The 27,980-nt window shown below is 44.8% G+C and overlaps 1 protein-coding gene across 1 annotated transcript in view; it reads left to right on the top strand.

Moving 5' to 3' along the window:
• Window positions 1–27,980, top strand: part of cfap299 (cilia and flagella associated protein 299) — a 1,211,155-nt gene that overhangs the window by 38,417 nt on the left and 1,144,758 nt on the right. Inside the window, exon 2 of the mRNA XM_070871067.1 lies at window positions 6,501–6,631. Coding sequence (XP_070727168.1) covers window positions 6,501–6,631 — 131 coding nt within the window. The remainder of the gene's footprint in view (window positions 1–6,500; window positions 6,632–27,980) is intronic.

Below are 27,980 nucleotides of genomic sequence, written 5' to 3'. Positions count from 1 at the left end.
GAGGCCAGCCAGGTATGGGTTGGAGTAGTCAAGTCTAGAGGTAACAAAGGCATGGATGAGAGTTTCAGCAGCAAATGAGCTGAGGCAGGGGCGGAGATGGGCAATGTTATGGAGGTGGAAATAGGTGGTTTTAGTTATGCCGCAAATATGTGGCTGAAAGCTTATTTCAGGGTCAAATATGACATCTAGGTTGCGAACAGTCTGGTTCAGCCTCAGAGAGATGCTAGGAAAAAGGTTGGAGTCAGTGGCTAGGGAACGTAGTTTGTGGCGGGGACCAAAGACAATGACTTCGGTCTTCCCAATATTTAATTGGAGAAATTCTCTGCTCATCCAGTGTTGGATATTGGACAAGCAATCTGACAATTTGGAGACCATGGAGGGGTCGAGAGAAGTGGTGGTGAGATAGAGCTGGGTGTCGTCAGCGTACATGTGGAAACTGTTTTCGGATGATGTCGCCAAGGGGCAGCATATAGATGAGAAATAAGAGGGGACCAAGGATAGATACTTGAGGGACACCAGAGGTAATGATGCTGGAGTGGGAAGAAAAGCCATTGCAGGTCATTTTCTGGCTACGATTCGATAGATAAGAATGGGACACTTGTCCAATGGGAGGTGGGGGTTGAGGACTGAAAATGTGTTCAGTGATAGGGATGTAGGGAGCTAAGTGTGGAAGGGGCAGAATCTTGCTCAGTAGGTAAAGGTTGATACTTGATTTGTATATATTTATTTCCTCCAGGTAGCTTTTAATTTAAACATAACTGTTCAATTCCATGAAACTTAACAGACATTAAAAAAGTATTTTCAATTCCTCTGTTTGGTTAGAAAACCTACAGCTTTGACATAAGTAATATGCATCATCTGAACTCCTGCTAATTGTTAATTCTTCTCCAATTTCTGCCAGTTTAATCAAATCTCTTGATGCCAAAAGATTTAAAAGAAAATATAATTGAAGAAATCCATGAGATGAAGAACAAGTACAATAGACTTTATAAATGTTTAAAGTTTTATCTCTTTCTTTTCCCCCCATTTTATTTAATATGCTTTATCAAATTCATCATATTTTAAACCACAATGATCAATGATAACATTCTTTTAAACCAAAAGTTTTCAAGTAAAATTAATGTAATTAATGAATAAATAATTGTTACTGTCTGATACTCCTGCACCTATTTTCTATGTTTCTATGTTTCTATGATCAAATCTAGAAGACTTAATGCACAGTCACAGTAATTCATGCTGAATAAGCAGAAAACAAAACTGCATGTAATGCTTTTGACAGCTGATCTGTAGTAACAAATAGTATGCACATGACCATTTTTATTTCTATCCTTCCACACTATCATGGAAGTCCATGCAGTTTTCTGAAGTATTATTAAAATCTTCTTTAGATTGTTATGATGTTTAAAACTCATAGGTACGATACAAGTCTGGAGCCTTGCTAAAGACTTAGGCCTGGAAATTGGATATGACCACAAAACGGGCAGTGTTAAGGCTCAACGCTGTAAAGCTGCGGCAGGTCAAAGTGGTCTAGGTAGCACGCAAAATTCGTGCTCAGTAACATGATTGTAGTCTTGATTTCAGTGCTAAAACCGTTGCTCATTGACTTACTGCTCAACAGATGGGCCAGTATCGGGTCCAGTCTAATTCCCAGTCATGTTTGGCACAGGCTTCATTCACATCCACATTGGACTCCTCAGTTATCTGAGAACTCACTTTTAAAGTGGAAGCAATAACAGAAAGCAGAGAGTCGGGATAAATGGGTACTTTTCTGGTTGGAAATCGGTGGTTAGTGGTGTGCCACAGGGATCGGTGTTGGGACCACAACTGTTTACAATATACATAGATGACCTGGAAAAAGGGACAGAGTGTAGTGTAACAAAATTTGCAGATGACACAAAGATTAGTGGGAAAGCGGGTTGTATAGAGGGCACAGAGAGGCTGCAAAGAGATTTAGATAGGTTAAGCGAATGGGCTAAGGTTTGGCAGATGGAATACAATGTCGGAAAATGTGAGGTCATCCACCTTGGAAAAAAAAACAGTAAAAGGGAATATTATTTGAATGGGGAGAAATGACAACATGCTGCGGTGCAGAGGGACCTGGGGGTCCTTGTGCATGAATCCCAAAAAGTTAGTTTGCAGGTGCAGCAGGTAATCAGGAAGGCGAATGGAATGTTGGCCTTCATTGCGAGAGGGATGGAGTACAAAAGCATGGAGGTCCTGCTGCAACTGTACAGGGTATTGGTGAGGCCGCACCTGGAGTACTGTGTCCAGTTTTGGTCACCTTACTTAAGGAAGGATATACTAGCTTTGGAGGGGGTTCAGAGACGATTCACTAACCTGATACCGGAGTTGAGGGGGTTACCTTATGATGATAGATTGAGTAGACTGGGTCTTTACTCGTTGGAGTTCAGAAGGATGAGGGGTGATCTTATAGAAACATTTAAAATAATGAAAGGAATAGACAAGATAGAGGCAGAGAGGTTGTTTCCACTGGTCGGGGAGACTAGAACTAGGGGGCACAGCCTCAAAATACGGGGGAGCCAATTTAAAACCGAGTTGAGAAGGAATTTCTTCTCCCAGAGGGTTGTGAATCTGTGGAATTCTCTGCCCAAGGAAGCAGTTGAGGCTAGCTCATTGAATGTATTCAAATCACAGATAGATAGATTTTTAACCAATAAGGGAATTAAGGGTTATGAGGAGTGGGAGGGTAAGTGGAGCTGAGTCCACGGCCAGATCAGCCATGATCTTGTTGAGTGGCGGAGCAGGCTCGAGGGGCTAGATGGCCTTCTCCTGTTCCTAATTCTTATGTTCTTATATATCCTCGACTCCGAGGGACTGCCTATGATGATGATGATGATGATGACAGGACACAGTGTCACTGCATCTGTCACTCGCAGACACTAGCACAAAAACTGGCACTGCGCGTACTTCAGAGGCTAGTGAAGAACCTTGCGACTGCTGCAACACTCACACCCGCATCTCACACCTTGCACGCACTGATAGCTGTTCAACTATAACAGGCACATCACCCAAACACATTGCACCACACTGACTCACACACTTCCCTTTCTCTTGCAGGCCATGTTTGCACATAACAGGAGGGAGCAGCAGCAAATAGGTGGGCAGAGGGGAGAGCAAACTGCCAGCCAGGACCTCAACCAACTGGAGGAGTGAGTGCTGGAGATTATTGGGTGGCAGATTATGGAGACCGTGGCAACTTGGAAGTTGAAGCCCTTTGGGACAGCAGTGGTATGCTTCCCATCACATCCCTCTTCCCCCTCATCCCACAATCACTTTCAAGTTGCCGATGCTGCATGTATGCATATCTTGCTTTCTACCCCCTCCCCTCACCATAACCTGACTCTTGTGCCTTTCTGTTTTCAACTAATCAGGAACAAGTACACGAGCAACCTGTCCCCGAGACTATGCAGCGAGCGAGGGGGGAGGAGAAGAAGAAGAAGAAGACACAGTGTCACTTCATCTGTCACTCGCAGACACCAGCATAGAAACTAGCACTGCGCGTACTTCAGAGACTAGTGAAGAAGCGGGATCTGCACAGGGTGAGGCACCCGGCATGAGTGGACAGTCAAAGAGACTGTGCTGACCCAGACATGATGCTGCGTGTGCTGGATGACGTGTCTGCCTTTGCAGCACAGGCAGAAGCAACCCAACCTAGTAGTGCTTCAATCTCAGACTGCTGCCTTCGTGACTGGGTTTGTTAGTATCGACCAAGGTTTGCAGGGTGTCGCAGCAGCCCAGAAATCTGTGCTTCAACAGATTACTAGGAATGCTGAGGAGCCGCCCCGGGGGAGTGGCAGTGGAGTAGTGCGTCAGTGGAGCAGGACCCTGCTGTCCTCTCTCAGGATGATAGCATTTCTGTTCAAAAAACTGTCACTCAGCCATTGCCCTTGCCGCTGCCCGTCAGTCAGCCAGCCCAGACTGCTGCCTCTCATGCTGAGGTGGTACTGTCTACAGCTGGGCCTTCTAGGCCAGAGCTGCTTGAGGTCATCCTGCAAGGCCTTCTGAAGTCTCCTCCATGGAAACTCAGGAGTCTTCCACCAGCCATGCTGCAGCCACGGGGGGAGCACTTTGTAGGAGCACTAAATCAGGAAAGGGCACCCGATCGACAGGCACCAAGGGATGATTAATATATCGTATGTGTCAGTTGATTTTTGATACATTTATTAATTTTGTTCCAGAATCTTTTGTGATGGCTCTCATTTAACTTTGTGCCCAGGAGGTTGCTGTGATATTCTGTGATGGAGGGATGGTATAATGAGGATGTGGTGAGCAACGGGGATCTGGGGTTTCATTCATTGGAATTGGAGTCTCATGAAACGTTCACGGACAGCCTGTCTGGAAGGGGGATTTGCTGTCTGCCTCCTCCCTTCCTCTTCCTTTTCCTCTTCCTCATCTTCCTCTCCCTCGTCCTCCTCTTGAGTTGCTCCTACAATCCTTCGTGGCAAGGGCAGCTCCCTCGTGATGGCCAAGTTGAGAAGAATGTGGCAGACCACCACAAAATATGACACCCGCTCCGTCAATTACTGGAAGGCTCCTGGTCAAAGCATCGGAACCGTTGCTTCAGTAGCCCGATGGTCTGCCCGATGATGTTTCTGCTGACAGCATGGCTCTCATTATACGAGTGCTGGGCACGAATGGTGGTGTTCCGGATGGGAGTCATCAGCCAAGTGCAGAGCGGATGGCTCTTGTCTCCGAGCAGCCACCCTTGAGTTACATGTGGTGGCTGGAAGATTGCTTGCACACCAGACTGACACAGAGTAGAGGCATCTTGACTGCTTCCAGCATAGCGGGCATTGACTGTCTGGAAGTGCTGGGCATGGTTGCATACCAACTGTACATTAAGTGAGTGATAGCCTTTGCGGTTAGGGAAGATCTCAGGACAGTTGTGCTGTGCCAGCAAAGCCACGTGGGTGCAGTCGATGGCACCTAGCATCATGGGCCGATATCCTAGTAAAGCCACATCCTGCTTCTCTCTGCTCAGAGAGAAGACAACATAGTCCCTTCTCCTGGTGTAGAGAGCCTCAGTGACTTCCCTCATGCAGTGATGGACGGCGAATTGTGAGATGTTAGCTATGTCTCTTGCTGCAGACTGGAAAGATCCACTGGCAAAGGAATAGAGGGCCATGGTGACTTTAATTGCCACTGGGAGAGCTGTGGTCGCCCTGCTCTGTGACTTCAGGTCTGGTTGTAGGAGGTGGCAGAGTTCTGTGACCATATCCTTGGTGAAGCGGCGCCTCCTAATACACTGCTCCTCGTTTAAGTGAATATAAGTGAAGTGCACTCGGAAGACTCAAGGTGGGTAAGGCTTGTTGAGAGCCCTCCTGGCACTCCTCCTCTTCCTTCTGCGCCCATTTTCTCGTCTTCTTTGCTGTCTCCGCTCCCTCTCCCTAAGATACTCAAGCGCGTGGAGGACTGCCAGTACAGCTCCCATGACTATGAACAAGTGCTAAAAGCAAAAGCCTTTAAAAAATAGTGAAGGGGTTCGCCACATGCAACAACATTTCCTGTTACCATGGAAGCTTGAAAGAGGTTTATAAAGCTGCTGGAGTTGCAGAAAGTTGCACAGAGCCAGTCAAATTGCAGAAACATGTTGGGTGCAAGTTATTGCTGGTGATCCCTTTAAATACCGCTGCTGGAGCCTCCCTCCTGCTTCTCAACGTTTGCTCGGCTCGTCGCATTTAAGGCATGCTGGTAAGTAGAGTGGTGAAGTTAAAACTTGCAGATTGGGCCTCAAATGATTGTTGCACACTCACTGATGTCATGATCTGCAGAATCTACATATCCCTAGCGAGCGGACATAAGCAGCGCTGCAGGCTATCTGAAAATGGCGGGCACCGTGGAGCCCGCCAGCAGCGGGCAGAAACTCAGTGGTCGCCATTCTTTTGCCCGAATCTGGCAGTAACGGGTGGCGATAAACCATCAATTTTCTAGTCCCTTGTTTCTAAAATGCATGTGTTGTGAAATCAGTTTGTTAACTATTCGAAACAAAAAATTGCAGTAAATTCATGAATGTGTTATACTGCAGTTCACCCAAGTTCTTGTAATAAAAGTACCAGCTTCTGGTTTAATGTGAAAATTTCTGTATATACAGAACATTTATTTGTAATTTGTTTGTAATTTGTAATTTTAAAAATTCTTTATCTTCAATGAGTTGCATTTTAAGTTTTAGACGACAGCATATGCTTCAACAGGAAAGCATCAGTTACTTTATAATTCTTATGGGACAACATTAAAACTGTGATATACTAAAAACCCATTTTATAGAAAAACCACTCACACTCAGCACTCACACTCCTTGTATTACAGTTAGCTGTGCTGAACAGCTCACTTCATGCAGAAGTTGTAAAAAGATGTCTTTTTCTTCTCTTTTTTTTGCACTTGTTTTCTGACTGGCCTAAAGACTCCAATATTGCTGTAATATATGAGGCAGTCAGCTAGTGTAGTTCTGCCTTGGTAAATCATCTCCATGAATCCCTTAGGATGAAGAGTTGGCTCGACAGCTGGTGGAGCTGGGATACAGGGGAAGTGGAGAGGTGCTGAAAAGAGAAGAGTTTGAAATGAGGAAGGCAGCTGCTGAGGCTGCAAGACTTGCTAAAAAAAGCCAGAAAAAGTGAGTATATTGTAGTTCATTGCTAAAAGAAGATATTTCGTAATTTTGTTTTAAAAGAGGAAACATATGTTATTTTGGATGTTAAAATATGCAAGTTGGAGGGGGGGAGTAGGTGTGGCTGGCGGTGGGGACAAGACTGGGGCTTTCCACGATTCCAGCCTGACAGGAATCGACGAATGAAAGCAGGGAGATGGAAAGGGAGGGGGCTCTATTTTGAAATGGGGTTCTAGCCTGTCTCATTTGGGAAGTTGGTTGTTCTGGGTCTTAAAACCATAATGAATGCAATGAACTTCTGCCCTTTCTCTGGCAGTAATCAGCATCCAACAGTAAAAAGACATAGAGGGAGTAATTCGGTTGCGCTTCTCTTGCGGCGTTAATCCAGGCGGAGCGGTATTTTTAGCGCCTTCAAAAGGTTTGTGCCTCCGGCCCAGAAATTTGTAAGAATCGGTCGAAGAGCTGACAGGAGCGATAAATCAGCCGTTGCATATCAGGGCTGGGGGGAGGCTAATGAAAGTTTGGTCGGTACATTTTGCAGACCCATTGCGCATACGCAGAACTCAGATCCCGGGAAAAGCCAAGTCTTAAAGGCATTGTAATGCATCCATTAAAGTTTTTAAAATCACTTGTTTTCAACCTGCAGTGTTATGGCTGTCTGCTGCTGCAAACACGGAGGCTCACGCACCGTGATCTGTGTAAATGTTGCACTAACTGTGACCTCCGAGGGAACTGCTTCCTGATCCCTTTAAATCGCCACCGGTTAACGACTCTGCAAGCCTGTACCGACTGTTTTTCCAGACATGTTCTTGGCGGCTATTAAATGAGGCGGCTGCATGTAATTTACCGAATGGGGCGCAAGCGTGAGCATTGCACCAGGACTGACAGGATCGCACTGATCGTCAGCAGCCAGGCGCTGCTGCTTTGCGCCCCCAGTGAGCCTCTAATGAATTTTCGGTCATGGAGCTAAAAGCTATGCTCCCGGTCGGTAACCTCTGATGCTCCCATTAACACCCCTTCAGGCCGCTAACTCAGGCATTAGACAACCAAACATCCAGCCCATTGAGTTACAATAATGCAGCAGTTGCACTTGCTTTTGCTCCCTTGTATAAATTATGGCGAGCTAATTTTACTACAACTATAAAGACAATAGAAGTAATAGATGTTGGGTTATGCTACCTTTTTTTTTACAAGACCCACAAATACAAATACATTATATCTTATTTCTCCTATTTCTCATCTACATATTGCCCCTTGGCGACATCATCCGGAAACACATCATCAGTTTCCACATGTACGCTGATGACACCCAGCTCTACCTCACTACCACTTCTCTCGACCCTTCCACGGTCTCTAAATTGTCATACTGCTTGTCTGACATCCAGTTCTGGATAAGCAGAAATTTTCTCCAATTGAAAATTGGGAAGACCAAAGCCATTGTTCTCTGGACACTGACTCCATCCCTCTCTCTCAACTCCTGCCTGAGATTGAACCAGACTGTTTGCAACCTTGGTGTCATATCTGACCCTGAAATGAGCTTTCGACCACATATCCGCAGCATAACTAAGACCGCCGATTTCCACCGCCGTAACATCGCCCGTTCATCCGCTCTTGCAGCCTTTGTTACCTCTAGACTTGACTAGTCCAACGCACTCCTGGCTGGCCTCCAAAATTCTAGCCTACGTAAGATGTTTGCGCTACTCTAATTCTGCCCTCCTGAGCATCCCTGATTATAATCACTCAACCATTGGTTGACCGTGCCTTCTGTTTCCTAGGCTCCAAACACTGCAACTCCCTGCCTAAACCTCTCCGCCTCTCTACCTCTCTACCTCTCTTTTCCCCTTCAAGACGCTCCTTAAAACATACCTCTATGGCCAAGCTTTTGATCGCCTGCGCTAATATCTACTTATGCGGCTCGGTGTCAAATTTTTATCGCATAATACTCCTGTGAAGCGCTTTGGGATGTTTCACTACGTTAAAGGTGCTACATAAAAGTAATTTGTTGGTGTTATTGTTATTCCATTTTCCACATTTGATAATTTCAGAACACTTTATACAGTAATCTGCAATTATTTACTTCAAACAACATTTTTGTACTTATTGAAACAATCATATCAGTGTCCAATTTAAACAGAAAAATCCAACGATTAACAGCAGTCAGCACTGATTAGAAATAATAAAAACAGAAGGTCAAAGTCAAGAAAAGCCCCTTGGGTACACTGGCATTCTTCCCTCTAGTACCCTTCCTTCCCCACCTTAACACCCAATTTCATCTTAAATGTACTGAAAGTTTGCGTTTCTATGGTCCCAATATTGGTGGCCTTACCGTCCGCTGCCGCCGCTGACTGCCGCCGAGTTTTGCTGCCGTTTTCCTCTCTCCCAGTTTCCACTTGGGCTGGAGAGGGCGGGAGGGGAGCACCGCGCCCGCTGACGTCCTCTGGCAGCCAAGTCGCATAAGTGTCCTCCCACCCGCCGAGATGCTAGATTGATGCAGGTGGGAGTTGGCGGGAGTCGGCGTCAGCAGGGGGAAGGACCGCTGCGTGGAGGCTGGTCTAACCTCGATGGTAGGTATGAAGATCTGAAAGAAAAGGTTAGTGAACATCTTTAAAAACATTTTTTTACAGCAACTTACCTGGATGGGATCCCCTGAAGGTGTTCCGGTGTTTTTTTTTTGTACTTTTTACTTTTCCCCCCTCCCTGGGCCGGACTCCATCCTCAGCAGCACTTGGGCGACAAGCTCATTTGCCTCCGAGATTGAGAGCTCCCGCCTGCTGCCGCCCAGATTGACGGCGTAAGTCATTATTTTGCCGCCGGTTGGCACCGCAACCTCTTTTAGAGGAATCTTTCAGGCAAAGTACCGCCCGGTCTCTTGGCGGCCATTGGCGGTCCTTTGGACGGTAAATGGGCGAGCCTTGCAGCTCACGAAAATTGGGGCCTATATCTTGTACAGATTGAAGGCTTGAAAACCCCCAGCCCGACATTTTGGCATAAATGGTGAGATGCACCAACCCTTGACTTAACAAAGTTCTCATGTTAAATTTAATTAAAGGAGGCTGATATGTATCTTAAAACTTCTTGTTTCTTCAAGAGTCAAGATGGGACCACTTTCAGCTTTCAGCAGACTGGAAACCCTGCTTTCATTTGTCGATGAATCGTAGGATCCCCCAGTCTTGTCCCCACTCCCAGAGTTTTTCCAATCTTTCCTCATAGCTCATCCCCTTATAGTTGGAATTATTGTGGTTGTTTTTCTTGGCACATGTTTTTCTCTTTTATAGTTTGGTGGACAGAATTGCACACAGTACTCCAAATGTGGTTTAACCAATGCATTGTATAACCTCAGCATAACTGTTGAGATAACACTTCTGAAACCGGACCTCGTCCGGGTGAAATGCGCCTGCGCTGTCTCAACCAAGATCACCTCTGGTTCTTCTAATGAGTCGTGTCGGGTAGGTCTTAATTCAACATCAGGTCTTTATTTCTTGAGCATATGCACGGAGAGTCTCTCTCGACCACTCGAGGTGGAGCACTCTGCAGAATACAGAAATGGTTACATTCTTGTACCTTTCTTGGTCCCTGTCCATGTGCTCCTGAGGGCGGTCCCCAGGGCATGGCTCACATTCTTTCTCTTTAATTATATTATAGTTGCGTATCTATCGATCGTTGAAGGTTCTTGGCTTGCTTTTAATCCATTTAGTACATCTAGCTTATTTACCTTGTTTGCCCACTTGACTCCACATTCTTGAGCCGTTACCTCAGCAATAGCGACAATGGTAGTTTGTTAATTAGATCAGTATCCTGTCTGCATTCTGCAACTAGTTCAATATTTCCCTAGCAACTTTCTTGATTGAATTTCCATAATGCTATTTTCCTACAATAATGTCAGTCGACTTTCATTCCATTGTTCTGTCTGTACATCCCAGTAGTTTATTACCTTGTCTACAAATTGTGACTATTTCATGTTGTTCGTGTGTGTTGCACAAATTTCTTCTCTCGTCCATTTTTAACATCCCTGGATACAGTCCCCACAGCTTATACTGCCTGTGATTATTGTGAACAATTGTCTATACTAGGCAATTAATGCTAGCCACTCTTATAGCTGTCATTGACAAAGCATCACTTATACCTTATTAAGCACCCCAGCTATTTCAGGCAGATTCTGTTCTTTATTCAGCAGTTCGCACCTGCTTACAGTGTGATTACCTTTGCTACTTAATCCCCTGTCATTAGTGCTGGGTTATAATTTGTGCTAATCAGTGCTGACTGCAACAGCAAACATGGCTGGAAAGTGATGAGATTCAGCACGAAAATTGACCCCCTAAATGAGATGGATGATCTGCTGAAGATCTGCCAGCGCATCCTAGCACAGTATCTCAGTCTTCCAAATTCTATTGCCACTGACTTGCACAGACAGTATGAACAGCTGTTAACTGAATAGCATCAAAATTCCAACCCAGACAGAAAGAAGAAGCATGAGGGAAAGGATAGGAAAGTTGAGAAGGCACTGCTACGCCTTTCAGAATGTACGTGGGAGAGATGCACTTATCAGTGACCCCCTTCTAGCCCAAAAAGCCAAGCAATTGGCTGAAGCACTTGGCAGACCTGATTTTAATTCCTCTGAAGGATGACTTCAGAGAAGGAAGTCTTGGCACAACATAGGATTCCGCCAGGGACACGGAGAAAAATGTATCTTAATGCCACTTCACCAGAGTAGTGAGTAGAAAATGTGTTGTCGGTGTTTCTTAAAGGTTATGCAGCCTAGAATGTCATAATAGTGATGAGAATGGTGTTTTTTTTATAGGCGTATTGATGTTACACACTTGCCTTCAAAAGTGAAGCCCTGCTTGGCCAAAACAAAAACTAAGGAAAGAATATGGATGTGGTAGTGAAAAATGTGTCTGCTAATGGTTAGCAAATTGTGAAACTCTTCTGTTTTAGAAGAGTTCATCACCTACTTGTGGTATAAACTAAAATTCAGTACAATTACATTCTCTGTAATCAAAGCTAATGTTTTTTTGACCTTTTAGCAAGTGTGCCTTAAATAAAGTTTGTGAAACTGCATATACACTGGTTACTTTGTTCACTGGTGGTTTGGGTGCATTCAAAACGTTGGAGTGATATTTTAGAAGTGCCACTCATTTTCACGTCCACCTCATATAGCAAGCAAACCATGCTAACACGAACATGGCCAATATAAGCAGTAGGAGCTGTATATGCCATTTGTTTTTTTCCAGCCCTTTCAACTTGCCCAGTGTCACTGCCACACTGATGTAAGACGTCTCTAGGAATTTTGATGTACTAGAAACAATGATGATAAATGCCTAACAATAACTTTTGTTCCAGTTTTTCTACCCGCCTTGCTTATCTGCTGCTTGCCACATTGGCACAATTGAGATAATCATGATAGGCAGTCCCTCGAAGCAAGGATGACTTGCTTCCACGCCAAAAAGGGATGAGTTCACAGGTGTTTCAATGTTCCAGATCCCGAACTAATATTCCAGATCCCGAACTACATCTTGAAGGGTGGAAGATGCCTGTGCGTGGATTTTTTTTAACGTGTGGTGGCCGTTGCACACCAGCCACGATATAGGCTTGACAGAGCTAGGTCTTGGTCCAGGTGGCAAGGATTAACCAAGACGACTGGAGACCATCCAGTAAAGGGACCCACTTTTACCTGCAAGAACAATATGCTCACCCATACTTCAATGAATAATTTAATCCTTTTCCTGTGCATTACGACAGCATTCAGGCTGCAAGGTTGTGGCCACCTGTGTGCTCTAGTCACTTATCTGTTAAGCTTATTGAGGTAAGAGTTGATTATGGCCTTTGATGGGTATAGGCCCTTTGAGAGTAAACAAAGTACTTACTGGACTACTGGTTAAGTAAGTTCAGTTGAGATGAATAATCAGATAAATTTCAAATTAGAAGGCCAATCTATTTACAATCACTGTGAGCTATAGATCTTGAAAAATCTTATTAGCTTGAAACTTTTGCAGCAGTGTCTACACCTGGATGGATGCATGCTCACGAAGGCCATCCTGTAGTTTAGCGATTGTTGGGGCTTTTGTAAATGGAAGAGAATCGAAATGTGAAATCTCTTTTTCATACAATGAGGTAATCTCTGTGAAATATTCTAGTTGTATTCTAGTTGTAGAAAATACTCTAATTGTATTTAACGAAAATAAATCAAAATGGTGTATCTTTTTGTTTCAGTGCTTTTCTATTACTGAATATATTTACAGCAGTGATTTTGTGTATGTTAGGATAGACTTCCAAGACAAATGGAATGAATATACAGTGAAATACTTTTTCTGTGTTATCTCAGACAAAAGTAAACTGTATTGTGAATATGTTCCTCTGATAGTGTTATGATTATTCATGGTGCAGCTGGGCTCTGTCTTGATTTACCCTTTTCATTGTTATCAGTGTACACATTACGTTAAATAATCTACTTAGCACCTGAGCACGATATCTGGGAAAACTCTACAGAAAATCCTTAGGTTTAGAATGCACATATAGTAATTATTTTGCTATTTAAAAATGCACGTACAGTTTGTGTAAGAATTTTCAGAGTCCAACCCCTGTCCTTCAGCTGATTCATCCAAATTAGGCTTTTAGTTTTGTAACAAACCAGTACATTGAATCCAGGTGATAGGTTTCTGTCTTCACTTCAATGGAGTGAAAATTAGACGTGTTTTATAATGGGCAGACTATCTGCCGTGATAGATTATTGCCCAGGTGGTGAAGACGAAAATCTATCATCAGTTTTACTCACTCTGAGTTTGGGAAAGAAAAATATAGTCTTTTTGGCCATGTTTCAGAACCTGCACTAACCATTTTACATTTTTCTCTTACTAACAGACCTATCCAATTTTTTTTGGTGAAATACTTAACCAGATGAGAGTCATTAGTACTGAAGAATGGAATAATTTTCTAAAACAAAAGACAAAATGCTGAAAATACATCATTATCATCATAGGCAGTGCCTCGAAATCGAGAAAGACTTGCTTCCACTCTAAAAGTAAGTTCTCATTTGACTGTACAGTCCAATACGGGAATTACAGTCTCTGTCACAGGTGGGACAGACAGTGGTTGAAGGAAGGGGTGGGTGAGGAATCTGGTTTGCTGCACGCTCCTGCTGTCTGCGTTGATTTCTGCATGCTCTCGGTGACGAAACTCGAGATGCTAAATGCTCTCCCGGATGCTTTTCCTTCACTTAGGGTGGTCTTGGGCCAGGGATTCCCAGGTGCCGGTAGGGATGTTGCAATTTATCAAGGATGCTTTGAGGGTGGCCTTGAAATGTTTCCTCTGCCCACCTGGGGCTTGCATGCCGTGTAGGAGTTCTGAGTAGAGTGTTTGTTTTGGGAGTGTCGTGTCGGGCATGTGGACGATGTGGCCCGCCCAACAGAGCTGGTCAAGTGTGGTCAGTGCTTCGATGCTGGGGATGTTCAACCTTCGTCGCCTCCAGGCTAGATCCAAGGTCGTCCCATCCTCTGTCACCGAACTACAGCTGAAAATACACAGCAGGCTTGTCAGCATTTATAAAGGGAAACCTCAGCTTAGTATTTCACGTTTATGCTCCTCCTCAGAACTGAAAACTGAAAAATAAGCAAACCCCTTTGCAGGTTGGGAAAGAAATAAAAGGGGGAGGGAAACAAACAGCAAATCGCAAAATACTCCAGTTACCAAGTGGATGTTAATAGGTTGAATGATCTTCAAACTGCTTAATAGAAAATATTAATATGAAAGATCATTTAAGTGAAGTAATGAAAAAGACATGAGTAAAACAAAAAGATGTGCAAATTGTTATGTATGTAATAACTCGATAGACTGGCTACTGTAAACTAACACAGGTACGAACATGACTCTGCTTTATTCGGGCCCAAAGTGATTACATTACATGATGGCTTTCCTTTTATACTTGGGCCGCACATACGTACGTACAGCTCAATGACCTCTGACAGTGGCACCGCCTGGTGGCTAGTAACCCCAAGCATACATACATGACAATAATCCCCCTTTAAAATATTTGTAACAGCCTTTTTACAAATTGAGATGCTCCGGAGCTTTCCGCTCCCGAGTTGATTGTCTCAGTTCAACTCCAGCCTTGGGCGAGCATTCTGAGTCTGTTATAACTGGGGGCTGGGTAGCCGATCTGATGGGAGTGGCATTGACCATGTCAGGGATTGAAAGTCCAGATTCATTGATGACAGCGGAGTCCTTTGATGACTTGAGGGTAGGTTGGTTGGTCACTGATTGTGTCTTCCTCAGACTGTTCCGATTCATCCATGTGCCGCAGCTTTATCTGATCAACATTTTTCCTGCATGTTTGCCCATTCTTAAGCTTGACGATAAACATAAGAACATAAGAACATAAACACTCTGTTACCCTCTTTGGCCGTAACAGCACCGGTGATCCATTTGGGACCTTGACTATAATTTAGTACATACACAGGATCGTTAACAGAAATGTCGCGTGACACAGCAGCGCGAACATGATACCACTGCTGACTTTGACGTCGGTATTCAACATGATCATTCAAGTCATGGTGGACAAGAGAGAGCTGGGTCTTGAGACCTCTCTTCATCAATAGTTCAGCAGGGGGGACCCCGATCAGCGTGTGGAGTCTTGTTCTGTAACTAAGCAATATGGGTGACAAGCGAGTCTGCAGTGACCCTTGAGTTACACGATTCATACTCTGCTTGATGGTTTAGACAGCACGCTCTGCTTGACCATTAGGTGCGGGTTTGAATGGTGCTGACCTCACATGTTTGATACCATTGAGTTTCATGAACTCTTGAAACTCCAGACTAGTGAAGCAAGGTCCATTGTCGCTTACAACGATGTCGGGCAGACCATGAGTGGCTCACATGACACGAAGGCTCTCAATGGTAGCTGTGGATGTACTGGACGACATGATTATACACTCTATCCACTTGATATATGCATCCACCACAACTAAAAACATCTTTCCCAGAAAGGGACCTGCAAAGTCAATGTGGATCCTGGACCATGGTTTAAATGGTCACGACCACAGACTCAGCGGCGATTCCGCTGGTGCTTTGCCTGGCTGCATGCAAGTGTTGCACTGATGCACACATGATTCCAGATCGGCGTCAATTCCAGGCCACCATACATGAGAACTGGCAATGGCTTTCATCATGACAATACCGGGATGAGTGCTATATAGGTCATGTACAAATTTCTCTCTGCCTTTCTTAGGCATAACAACACGATTACCCCACAGTAAACAATCTGACTGAATGGATAGTTCGTCTTGGCGACGGTTGTAAGGTTTGGTCTCATCACCCATTTGCTTGAGTATGGCAGACCAATCAACACGAAGGACACAACGTTTCACAACCGATAATATTGGGTCATGGCTGGTCCAGGTTTTTACTTGTTGAGCCGTGACAGGGATTCCTTCACTTTCATCATCATCATCATCATAGGCAGTCCCTCGGAATCGAGGAAGACTTGCTTCCACTCCCTAAGTGAGTTCTTTGATGGCTGAACAGTCCGATATGAGAGCCACAGACCCTGTTACAGGTGGGACAGACATTAGTCGAGGGAAGGTATCGGTGGGGCTGGTTTGCTACGCGCTCCTTCCGTTGCCTGCGTTTGGCCTCTTCACGCTCTTTGCATTGAGACTCGAAGAGCGCAACACCCTCCCGGATGCACTTTCTCCACCTCAGGCGGTCTTTGGCCAGGGTCTCCCAGGTGTTAGTGGTGATGTCGCACTTTACCAGGGAGACTTTGAGGGTGTCCTTATAACGTTTCCGCTGTCCTCCTTTGGCTCGTTTACCATGAAGGAGCTCCGCATAAATCATTTGCTTAGGGAGTCTCATATCTGACATGCAAACAATGTGGCCTGCCCAGCGAAGCTGATCGAGTGTGGTCAGTGCTTCAATACTGGGGATGTTAGCCTGGTCGAGGACACTGATGTTGGCCAGCCTGTCCTCCCAGGGGATTTATTTCCAGTGACTTAAGGTGCCTTCTATACATCGTCCATGCCTCAGATCCATACATACATACATACTTTCAAAAGCATCCATGACTAACAGTAGGTCTGCAGGTTCTGGCGTCTCCACCTCTGGTGTGGGCAATGGCAGACGGCTCAGTGCATCGGCACAATTCTCGGTGCCAGATCTATGGCAAATGACATAATCATCGGCAGATAATGTCAGCGCCCATCTTTTGGTGTGGGGCGATGCATTGGTATTGATACCTTTGTTTTCCAAAAACATTGAAATGCGTGGCTTGTGATCTGTTTCCAGTTCAAACCGAAGACAGAACAGGTACTGATGCATCTTTTTAACCCCATACACACAAGCTAATGCTTCTTTTTCTAGCATGCTATAGGCTCTTTCTGCCTTTGACAAATTCTTAGAAGCATACGCAACAGGTTATAGTTTACCTGACTCATTAGCTTTTTGGAGCACGCAATTAACTCCATATGACGAAGCATCACAGGCCAATACTAGATGCTTACATGGATCATAATGTACCAGCAGCTTGTGAGAGCAAAGCACATTAGTAGCTTTCTCAAAATCTCTGTCTTGAGACGCATCCCAAACCCAGTTGTCGCCTTTTCTTAGCAGCATGTGCAGTGGCTCTAATAAAGTGCTCAATCTAGGTAGGAAATTACTGAAGTAATTGAGTAGACCAAGGAACGAATGCAGCTCCATCACATTCTGAGGCTTGGCCTTGGTTTTCGAGTCCGTAGGCCTGATGCAGTCAGCAGCAATTTTCCTCCCCAGGAATTTGACTTCTGGTGCCATGAAGACGGACTTCGAACGTTTCAGTCTGAATCCCACTTTGTCCAGACGATGTAGAACCTCTTCCAGGTTGTTCAGATGTTCGGTGGTATCACGACCTGTGACCAGGATGTCATCTTGGAACACGATGGTTCTAGGGACGGACTTCAGTAGACTCTCCATGTTCCTCTGAAATATGGCTGCAGCCGAGTGAATTCCGAAAGGACACCTGTTGTAGATAAACAGTCCTTTATGAGTGTTGATGCATGTAAGTTTCTTTGACATCTCGACCAGCTCCTGTGTCATGTAGGCTGATGTCAGATCCAGTTTAGTGAACGACTTCCCCCCGGCTAGCATTGCAAACAGGTCATCAGTCTTCGGTAACGGGTATTGATCCTGTTTTGAAACTCGGTTAATTGTAACCTTGTAGTCTCCACAAATCCTGACAGTGCCATCACTCTTCAGCACAGGAACAATGGGGCTGGCACATTTGTTAAATTCGACCGGTGATATGACCCCTTCACGCTGGAGTTTGTCCAGTTCGATTTCGACCACCTCCCTCATCATGTACAGAACTGCCCGACCTTTATGATGGGTGGGTGTTGCATCCAAGTCCACGTGGATCTGCACCTTGGCTCCTGTGAATTTGCTGATGCCTGGTTCAAGCAGTGAGGGGAACTTGCTCAGCACTTGAGCACATGGAGTATCATTCTTCGACGACAACGCTTTGATATCATTCCATTTCCATTTGATTTTTTTCTAGCCAATTCCTGCCAAACAGCATTAGACCATTGCCTGGAACAATACTTAACGGTAAATCATGAACCACACCATCATACGACACCTTGACTACTGCACTGCCAATCACCGCTATGAGTTCTTTAGTGTACGTACGCAACCTGGCATTGACTGAACTCAGCTTAGGCCTTACAGCCTTAGTGTCGAATGTCCTCTGGCTCATTATTGATTGACTCGCATCCATGTCCAATTCCATCGATACCGGCACAGCGTTAAGTTTCACATTAATCATTATCGGTTGGCTCTTTGTTAGGAATGAATACAGTCCATACACTTTCTCCTCTGGTATCTCGGATTGCATATCTGGATCCGCGTTGTACTGGTTATCATCCTCCACGTGGTGTGTCGCAGCACGCTTGCTCAGTTGCGGACACATGCGCTGGAGATGCCTCAGTGTCGAACAGCCTTTACAAATGTACTGTTTAAACTGACACTGATGAGGCCGATGATTGTCCCCATAATGCCAACATGGTGAAATCGGATTCATTCCCGTTGGCGGACTTTGGGCAGCCACAGGTTTTGCATATGCAGTTGAGTAGGCCCTGCCATACGCAGCTCTGTCAAACAACACTACAATCTTGTTACAGTACTTGCCGAGTTCTGATTTTCCGATAATACCTGCTTTAAGTTTTTGTCCGTCGTCATGCATGCCTGTGCAATTGTGATGGCCTTGCTCAAATCCAACGTCTCCACCGCCAATAGCTTACGCAGGGTCACCTCCTGGTTGATGCCGATTACAAAGAAGTCCCGCAACATGTCTCCCAACGCATTTTCGAAATTACATGGTCCAGCTAGACGCCTTAAATCGGCAACGAATTCCGAAACATCCTGGCCCTCAGAACGAACGTGCTTTGAGCAAGAATCGATATCGTGAGATGATGATGCCTTCTTCTGGTTTAAGATGGTCACATACCAAAGTACACAATTCCTCATAGACCTTGTCCATTGGACTTGCAAGTGAGAGAAGATTCTTTATGAGGTCATAGATTTTAAGACTGCAAACCGTGAGGAAGACCGCCCTGCGCCGAACTGCATCAGTGGGTTCCTCCATTTTGTTGGCCACAAAGTACTGGTCCAGGTGAGCTACAAAATCTGCCCAGTCCTTTCCCTCCACGAATCTCTCCAGAATTTCAATTGTGCTCATTTTTGCATGCGAAGGTTCTTAAGTTACTTCGTTGCCAAATGTTATGTATGTAATAACTCGATAGACTGAATACTATAAACTAACACAGATGCAAACCTGGCTCTGCTTTATTCGGGCCCAAAGTGATTACATTACATGATGGCTTGTCTTTTATACCTGGGCCGCACACACGTGAGTACAGCCCAATGACCTCCGACAGTGGTGCCAACTGGTGGCTAGTAAGCCTAAGCATACATACATGACACAAATAGTTAAGATGGTGAAAAGCCAATGCAAGGAAAAAGTTAAGAAAGTGAGCGAGATTAGATGAAAAAAAGTTAAACAATGGCCCATAATTTGCTGTCAGCGGCAAAGCAAAGGCATTCGCTTCTTGCCCTGAAGAAAGCTGCCCATAAAGATCTCATGATCTCTGTGGTGAGAAGTTTGGTTTTTTGACATGCAATTGAGATCAATTCAGTGCAGTAGGAATTCCATAACACGAGCTGCTGTAACGTCAACAAGCTGTCTAAACAGCCAATCACAATGCAGAATTCTCAGACAGGGAACCAGAAAGTGAAGTTATTCAGACTTAAAACATTTTTTATAGAGTGTAAAACAATGATTGGGTCTCGTATGGGGTAAGAGTAAACCTGAAATAAGGATGAACAAACTAATATAACAATATAACTTTTTTTTTAAGTTTCTTAAATAATGTAATTTTTATTATAATGGAGAAATTTGACATTACACAAAATTAAAATTAGTTTTTCAGGGCCATAATGCATCAGTCAATATGCTGTTAAAACCCCAGCTACACCTAATCCAACAAGGCCTAACTTTTAATGGGGTAATTAGCAGCGATATTACCTTGGAAAAGCCTACGTTTTAATCAATTTCACTGATTGCCAGCTATCGGGGGGGGGGGGGGGGGAGGCGGGGTGGACCACAGTGCAGCCAGTGATGGAGCAGTGAATGACTTACCGCGACTTCAGGATTTCCACGTTAGGATGTGCATGCGATTCATCCTGACGTTGAGATTAGTTTCAAAGCAGTAATAACGGTGAACGCTGTTCGTTCGCATTATTACCCCCTGAAAATCCCAGGTCAATATGTATGAGGTCTGAAATGAAAACAGAAAATGCTGGTTACACACAGTAGGTCTGCCAGTTCCAAAATAAAAACAGGCCAACATCCCCCACTCGTGCTGTGTTTTGATGAAGGGTGCACAGTTGAAGCATCAATCCACCTCCCTTCCCTGCCCCTCCCCCCATCCCAGATGTTGACAGACCCACTTCATATCCCCAACATTCCTACAATAATTTGAGATATAGCTAAAGTTTGAGATTGTCAAAGTTCAGACTAGTGAGTTGCAGAGTTCTAATGAGATGCTGTCCCTGTAGCTTGCACTGTGCTTGGTTGGAGCAGTGTGGGAATGGAAGGGGAAGTTAAAGTGGCACAATTTTTTACTCTTGATATTAATTGTCAGCACCAAGCGCACTAAAATCAAAGGTTAGATGCAGTTTAAAGCTTTCTCATACTGTCTCAACAATTTTCTTTTGATTACCAGCTTCAGAAATGCACTCCATAGTGTAGCATTGGACAACTCTTTAGTCTAGTGAACTTGTTCCTCAAGCTACATTTAGATTGTGGTTTCTATAGCCTGTAATCACATTGTCTGGCTCTGCTCAAGATGCCCCTATACATCAAATCAAACTCCTGCTTTATATTAGAAGCTTAGACTATGTTGTCACTATCCCCAGAATTTTTCTTTAAATGAGAACAGATTTAGTTTCCTTAACCAATCTCTGCATCATTCAATAATCACATAGCTGAACCATTTTTCTTAATCTTCACAATATGTTACTCATCATCATCATCGGCAGTCCCTCGAAATCGAGGAAGACTTGCTTCTGCTCCAAAAGTGAGTTCTCAGGTGACTCTACAGTCCAATATGGGAATTACAGTCTCTGTCACAGGTGGGACAGACAGTCGTTGGAGGAAAGGGTGGGTGGGGAGTCTGGTTTGCCTCTCGCTCCTTCCGCTGCCTGCGCTTGTTTTCTGCATGCTCTCGGCAACGCCCTCCCGGATGCTCTTCCTCCACTTAGGGCAGTCTTTGGCCAGGGACTCCCAGGTGTCGGTGGGGATGTTGCATTTTATCAAGGAGGCTTTGAGATGTCCTGGAATTAGATACAAAACTGGATAAGTAGTCCCACTAACGTATATAATTCTGGTATTACTTGGACATCCCAGCATTGTACAGGCCTTGCAGCCATTGCTGTGTACTGCGAGGGTATTTCCAATGTTTGGTTAACTGACTTATTTACAAACTTTATCATTTTACTTTCAATATCCTGAAAAAAATATTTATAAATTGTGAGAAACCAAACAGATTGCTGGGATGTTCCTTTAATTAAACTGCCTAACAAAAGCTTTTATTTTTGACACTGTCATTTGTATCTTACTATCTATCTAATTCATTGTCTACTTACTCCTCTCTATCCTGACAGTTAGCCATAATTCTCTTGTGAGGGACCTTATCAAATATTTCTGGAAATCCAGATATATAATATCAACCATACCAATTGAATCCTCAAAGAATTCCTATAAATTTGTTAGGCATGACCTACCTTTCATAAACACATGTTGGCTTGGAGCTATTGCTTTTATGCTTGTTAAATGTGCTTGAATTGTTTAATAGATGCCAATATTTTCCCATTATGGATATTAAGCTAGCATACCAATGAATCCCAAGATGATATTTCTGACCTATTTTAAAATTGCAATAACATTAGTTATTTTACAATCTTCTGGTACTACCCCTGTGCCTAGTGAACTGCAAAAACTTTTTGCCGCAACTCCACTACCTCTCCCATTATTTCTTCAAGTACTCTTGGACATATTCCATGTGGTCCGGATGCCTTACTTATTACAACATACTGAACAGGTTTTTACATTTTCTTAGAACATCCTGTTGCTGTATTTAAAAAGCGATTTTGTCAGTTACTTCATAGGTCTTAATACATTATTGCCCCATGCATCCCTGCCCCATGTATCTCAACCCCATGTATCCCAAGAGGTTATTTTATTTCCCTGTTGGTGATTTAGGAGTACTTAATATTGACACTGAAAAAGTGTTCCATTCTTCAACACTGACAACTCCAATCTTGAAGAGAAATTCTTCCTCACAGACACAAAATAATAATCACAACACAAAAGCAAAATACCGCAGATGCTGGAATCTGAAATAAAAACAAAATGCTGGAAATCTCAGCGGGTCAGGCAGCTTCCGTGGAGAGAAACAGAGTTAACGTTTCAGATCCGTGACCCTTCGTCAGAACTGGAAAAGTCTGAGATAAAATAATAACCAGTCTGACTGATTTTAAAACTAGTTTAAACTAGTTGATTTGTTTGTGGCCAGAATTAAAAAAAAATGTCCTTGCTGTAACTGTTCCTTTGCTTATCTCCTGTTCCCTAATTATTTATGTCTCCTCTTTGTGTTACTGCTTGTTGTATGTTCTTTGCCTCCTTTTTTCTCCCTTTATAGCTTTCACACACATTCATCATTTCTGTATCTCTCTATCCTGATGGTAACTATCCCTTACATCCTAAATAGAACCAAAGGTGACCCAACACAGGAGGGGTCTATTCCTTTCTCTGGCCTCCACCACACTCAACAAAATAGGTGTCGCTCTCTTTCTCCCTCCTTTTCCTTAAACATAGTGTTCCCGAACAATGGGTCCCCTCTTCCATACAACAGGATATATCTGTCTTTCTCTGCTTGCTCTACATTGTGCAAGGGGTGCTGTTCCACCAAATCCTTGCCCCTTGTTCCACTTGTCAGAAATTATGGCTATTGGTGGGCAGGCTTATTATGATATGAAGCAAATGAGGGAATGATATCATACATTGCAAGTTCTGGCATTTTTATCCGAGCCACACTTAGCGAAAGGGACCTCTGTGCGCCTTTGGTATTCAGTGCTGCTAAGCGTGTACAGGGAATTCAAGATTTAAACAGTAGTGGATGGCAAAATATCGAACTAAGTATGGAAACAGGTCTATTTTTTAAAAATGGGGGTGCATTAAAAAAGTGTTAAACGTTTGTAGGATGCAATTACACTATGATAAGGCACTGCTGCAATGAGTTTCCAATCCCCTCCATCTGATGTGGGCACTGCAGCTGCAGTGTGAATGGTGCAGGCAGGCGCCCATCAAAAATATTTAAATGCAGGGGATCTCGGCATCAGGGCACAACGAGTGGGCATGTGGAAATCCTGCTACATTATAGGATGTACAGCACAGAAACAGGCCATTCGACCCAACTGGACCAATGTTAATGCTCCACATGAGGCTCCTCCCTCCACTCTTCATCTAACCCTATCAGGATAACTTATTGTTTTCTCCCACATATGTTTATCTAACTTCCCTTAAATGCATATTTATAGCTGTAGAGTGAAAGGAGTGGAAATTTGGGGCTTTACTGTCTAGACTCACGCATGAAGAATAGGCACCTTTGTGATCCATTGGACTGTACATCTGCAAGAGTTGGAGACTTAATGAGGTGGGGGGAAGGGAAGGGAGAAAGTTGGAGGAAATTAGGTTAAAAAAAAAATATATATAAATGGCATAAGAGGGAACATTTGGAGGCCATTTCTTTTAATTTTGTCTTTTTTTACAGTGATCAAATGTATATCAAATCAGGCTTGTTGTAGCATTTCTTAAAGCTTAACTGATTTCAGTGCAAACAAAACTTCAGCAGAACTATTGGGGGAATTTTAATATGAAGCAGCATGTGGGTTTAGGTGCGGGGGTGGGGATTAAATTTGGCAAAATTCTGAGTGTTATGCTCATAATAAAGGATGAACTGAGTACTGTATGCAATGAGTAAGTGTGACCTTAGCTCCTTTAATTAAACTCCAGAGTGCAGGGACAGCGTGAGAAGCCTGCTTATATCCAGTGCTCCCAAGGGATGCTGGAATCCCTTGGGACTCCAAAAGGTAGGCCCTCTGGTGGTGATGTGATACAGGTTGCCAAGGGTTACATACATAACATCACTCCCTCCCAAAGTCAATAATACACTTATTTACAGGGTGAGACGATCTGGGGCTTTTCGCTCCCTTGTCGATCATCTCGGTACAAATGCAGGTGTGGGTGAGTTGGTTGGTTCGTCGCTGGGCAGCTGGGCTTGTCGTGCTGATGGGGATGGTGAGTTCGGCTTCGTGGTCAACTGTGATGTCGGTTGCCACTTGTGTATGTGTTGGAGGGTCGAAGTTGGTGGTGTCCTCTTCAGGTTGCTCGTGGCTGTTTGTTAACCGCAATTTGGTTTGGTCCAAATGCTTTCTGCACGTTAGTCCATTGGCCAATTTGACCTGAAACACCCAACTTCCTTCTTTGGCTATGACCGTGCCAGCAAGCCATTTGGGACTATGTCCATAGTTGAGTACAAATACAGGGTCATTGACTTCAATATCGCGTGACAAAGTTTGCGCGATCATGGTACATGCTTTGTTGATGCTGCCTGCCCTCGACGTGATCATGGAGATCAGGGTGGACAAGAGAGAGCCTTGTTTTGAGCGTCCTTTTCATGAGCAGCTCGGCTGGGGGAACCCAGGTAAGCGAGTGGGATCTGGTGCAGTAGCTGAGCAAGACTCGGGACAGGCGGGTCTGCAGGGAGCCTTCCGACACACGTTTCAAGCTTTGCTTGATGGTTTGAACTGCCCGTTCTGCCTGACCATTGGATGCGGGCTTGAACGGGGCAGATGTGACATGCTTGATCCCATTCCGGGTCATGAATTCCTTGAATTCAGCACTGGTAAAACATGGCTCATTGTCGCTGACAAGGACATCCGGTAGGCCATGTGTGGCAAACATGGGTCGTAGGTTTTCGATGGTGGCGGTGGACGTGCTTACAAACATTATTACACATTCAATCCATTTTGAATAAGCATCCACAACAACCAAGAACATTTTGCCGAGAAATGGGCCCGTAAAGTCAACGTGGATCCTAGACGACGGTTTGGAGGGCCACGACCACAAACTTAGTGGTGCCTCTCTGGGTGCATTGCTCAGTTGAGAGAAAGTGTTGCATTGGCGCACGCATGACTCTAAGTTTGAGTCGATGCTGGGCCACCACACATGGGATCTAGCTATGGCTTTCATCATTACTATGCCTGGGTGGGTACTGTGTAGGTGGTGTATGAACGTTTCCCTGCCTTTCTCAGGCAAAACCACACGATTACCCCACAAAAGACAGTCCGCCTGTAAGGACATTTTGTCTTTGCGCCCCTGGAACGGCTTGATCTCTTCCTGCATCTCCGCTGGGATGCTGGACCAGCTCCCATGGAGGACACAGTTTTTTTTAACCAGGGACAGTAAAGGATCCTGGATGGTTCAGGTCCTGATCTGGCGGGCTGTATCAGGTGACTTTTCATTTTCGAATGCATCCATCACCAAGAGCAAGTCTGCAGGCTGTGCCATTTCCACCCCGGTGGTGGGCAATGGTAGCCGACTGAGAGCATCAGCACAGTTCTCTGTGCCCAGTCTGTGGCAGATTACATAGTTGTATGCCGACAGCATGAGCGCCCATCTTTGGATGCGGGCAGAGGCATTGGTGTTAATCACTTTGCTCTCTGAGAATAGCGATATGAGCGGCTTATGGTCAGCTTCTAGCTCAAACTTGAGACCAAACAGATACTGGTGCAATTTTTTCACCCCATAAACGCACACCAGAGCTTCTTTTTCAATTATGCTGTAGGCCCTTTCGCCCTTGGACAAACTCCTGGACACATAGGCCACCTGTTGCAATGTTCCCAATTCGTTAGCCTGTTGTAATACACACCCGACCCCATGTGATGACACATCGCAAGCTAGCACTAATCGTTTACATGGGTTATACAGAACAAGCAGTTTGTTGGAACATAACAGATTTCTGGCTTTCTCAAAAGCAGCCTCTTGTGATTTCCCCCATACCCAGTCATCTCCCTTGCTCAGTAGCACATGTAGGGGTTCTAGCAAGGTGCTTAACCCGGGTAGGAAATTACCAAAATAGTTGAGGAGTCCCAGGAATGACCGCAGCTCCGTCGCGTTCTGTGGTCTCGGCGCGTTCTTGATGGCCTCCGTCTTGGCATCGGTGGGTCTGATGCCATCTGCTTCGATTCTTCTTCCTAAGAACTCGACCTCTGGTGCCAGGAAAACACACTTCGAGCATTTCAACCTGAACCCACACGATCTAGCCGACTTAGAACCTCTTCCAGATTCTTCAAGTGTTCAATGGTATCCCGACCTGTGACCAGTATGTCATCCTGGAAGACCACGGTGCATGGAACCGACTTTAGCAGGCTCTGCATGTTCAGTTGGAAAATTGCTGTGGCCGAACGAATCCCAAATGGGCATCTGTTATAGATGAACAGACCTTTGTGCATGTTGATGCAGGTGAGGCCTTTCGAAGATTCCTCCAGCTCCTGCATCATGTAGGCCGAGGTCAGGTCCAACTTGGTGAACATATTTCCTCTAGCCAGGGTCGCAAATAGATCGTCTGCCTTGGGTAACGGGTACTGGTCCTGTAGCGAAAAACGGTTAATCGTTACTTTCTAGTCCCCACAAATTCTGACTGCCGTCGCCTTTTGAGAACCGGAACAATCGGACTGGCCACTCGTTGAACTCTACCGGTGCGATGAGGTCTTCTCGCTGCAGCCTGTCCAGCTCTATTTCCACTTTCTCTAACATCATATATGGTACCGCCCTAGCCTTGTGGTGGATGGGTCGTGTACCGGGAACCAAGTGGATCTGCACCTTCGCCCCCGAGAAACTTCCAATGCCTGGCTCAAACAACGATGGGAATCTGCTCAGAACCTGGACACATGAGGCGTCGTCGACGGACGTAAGCACTCGGATGTCGTCCCAGTTCCAGCAGATTTTTCCCAGCCAGCTTCTGCCGAACAGTGTGGGACCATCCCCTGGCACAATCCATTGTGAGAGTTCGTGCACTGCTCCATCACAGGAGACTTTTACTTCTGCGCTGCCAATAACAGGCATCAGCTCTTTGGTGTAAGTTCTAAGCTTGGTGTGAATGGGGCTAAACTTGGGCCTGTGTGCCTTGTTGCACCACAGCCTGTCGAAGGCCTTTTTGCTCATTATAGACTGACTCACACCCGTGTCCAGTTCCATGGAAACTGTAATTCCGTTCAGTTCAACTTTTAACATTATCGGTGGACATTTCGTGGTGAGGGTGTGTACCCCGTACACATTTGCCTCCTCGGTTCGAGTCTCTCATTCAGCCTGATCCACCATGGATCGATCTTCCTCTGCAATGTGGTAGTTTGCAGGGTGTGCAGGGTTTGCAGCTCGCCTGCGCATTCGCTGGAGGTGTCCCATTGTTCTACAGCCTTTGCACGCATCGTGTTTGAAGCTGCATTGATGGGCCCAATGATCACCTCCACAGTACCAACAAGGTGTGAACTGCCTCGCATTAACGATTGATGGCGGACTCTGGGTCAACTGAGGTCATGCAGCTGCCGGCGTGTATGTTCTGCCATATGCATTCCTGCTTGAAAACGACGTTACTTTGTGCACAGCACTAGCCAAAAGCTCTTTATGCTGCAAAATTTGTTTGGTGTTATCGCTGGTGTACATAAATGCCTGGGCTATCGTTGTGGCTTTGCTCAGATTCGGTGTTTCAACAGT

The sequence above is a fragment of the Pristiophorus japonicus genome, chromosome 2, assembly GCF_044704955.1.
Source record: "Pristiophorus japonicus isolate sPriJap1 chromosome 2, sPriJap1.hap1, whole genome shotgun sequence".
Taxonomy (NCBI): Eukaryota; Metazoa; Chordata; class Chondrichthyes; family Pristiophoridae; genus Pristiophorus; species Pristiophorus japonicus.
This window is presented reverse-complemented; position numbering and strand designations above follow the sequence as displayed.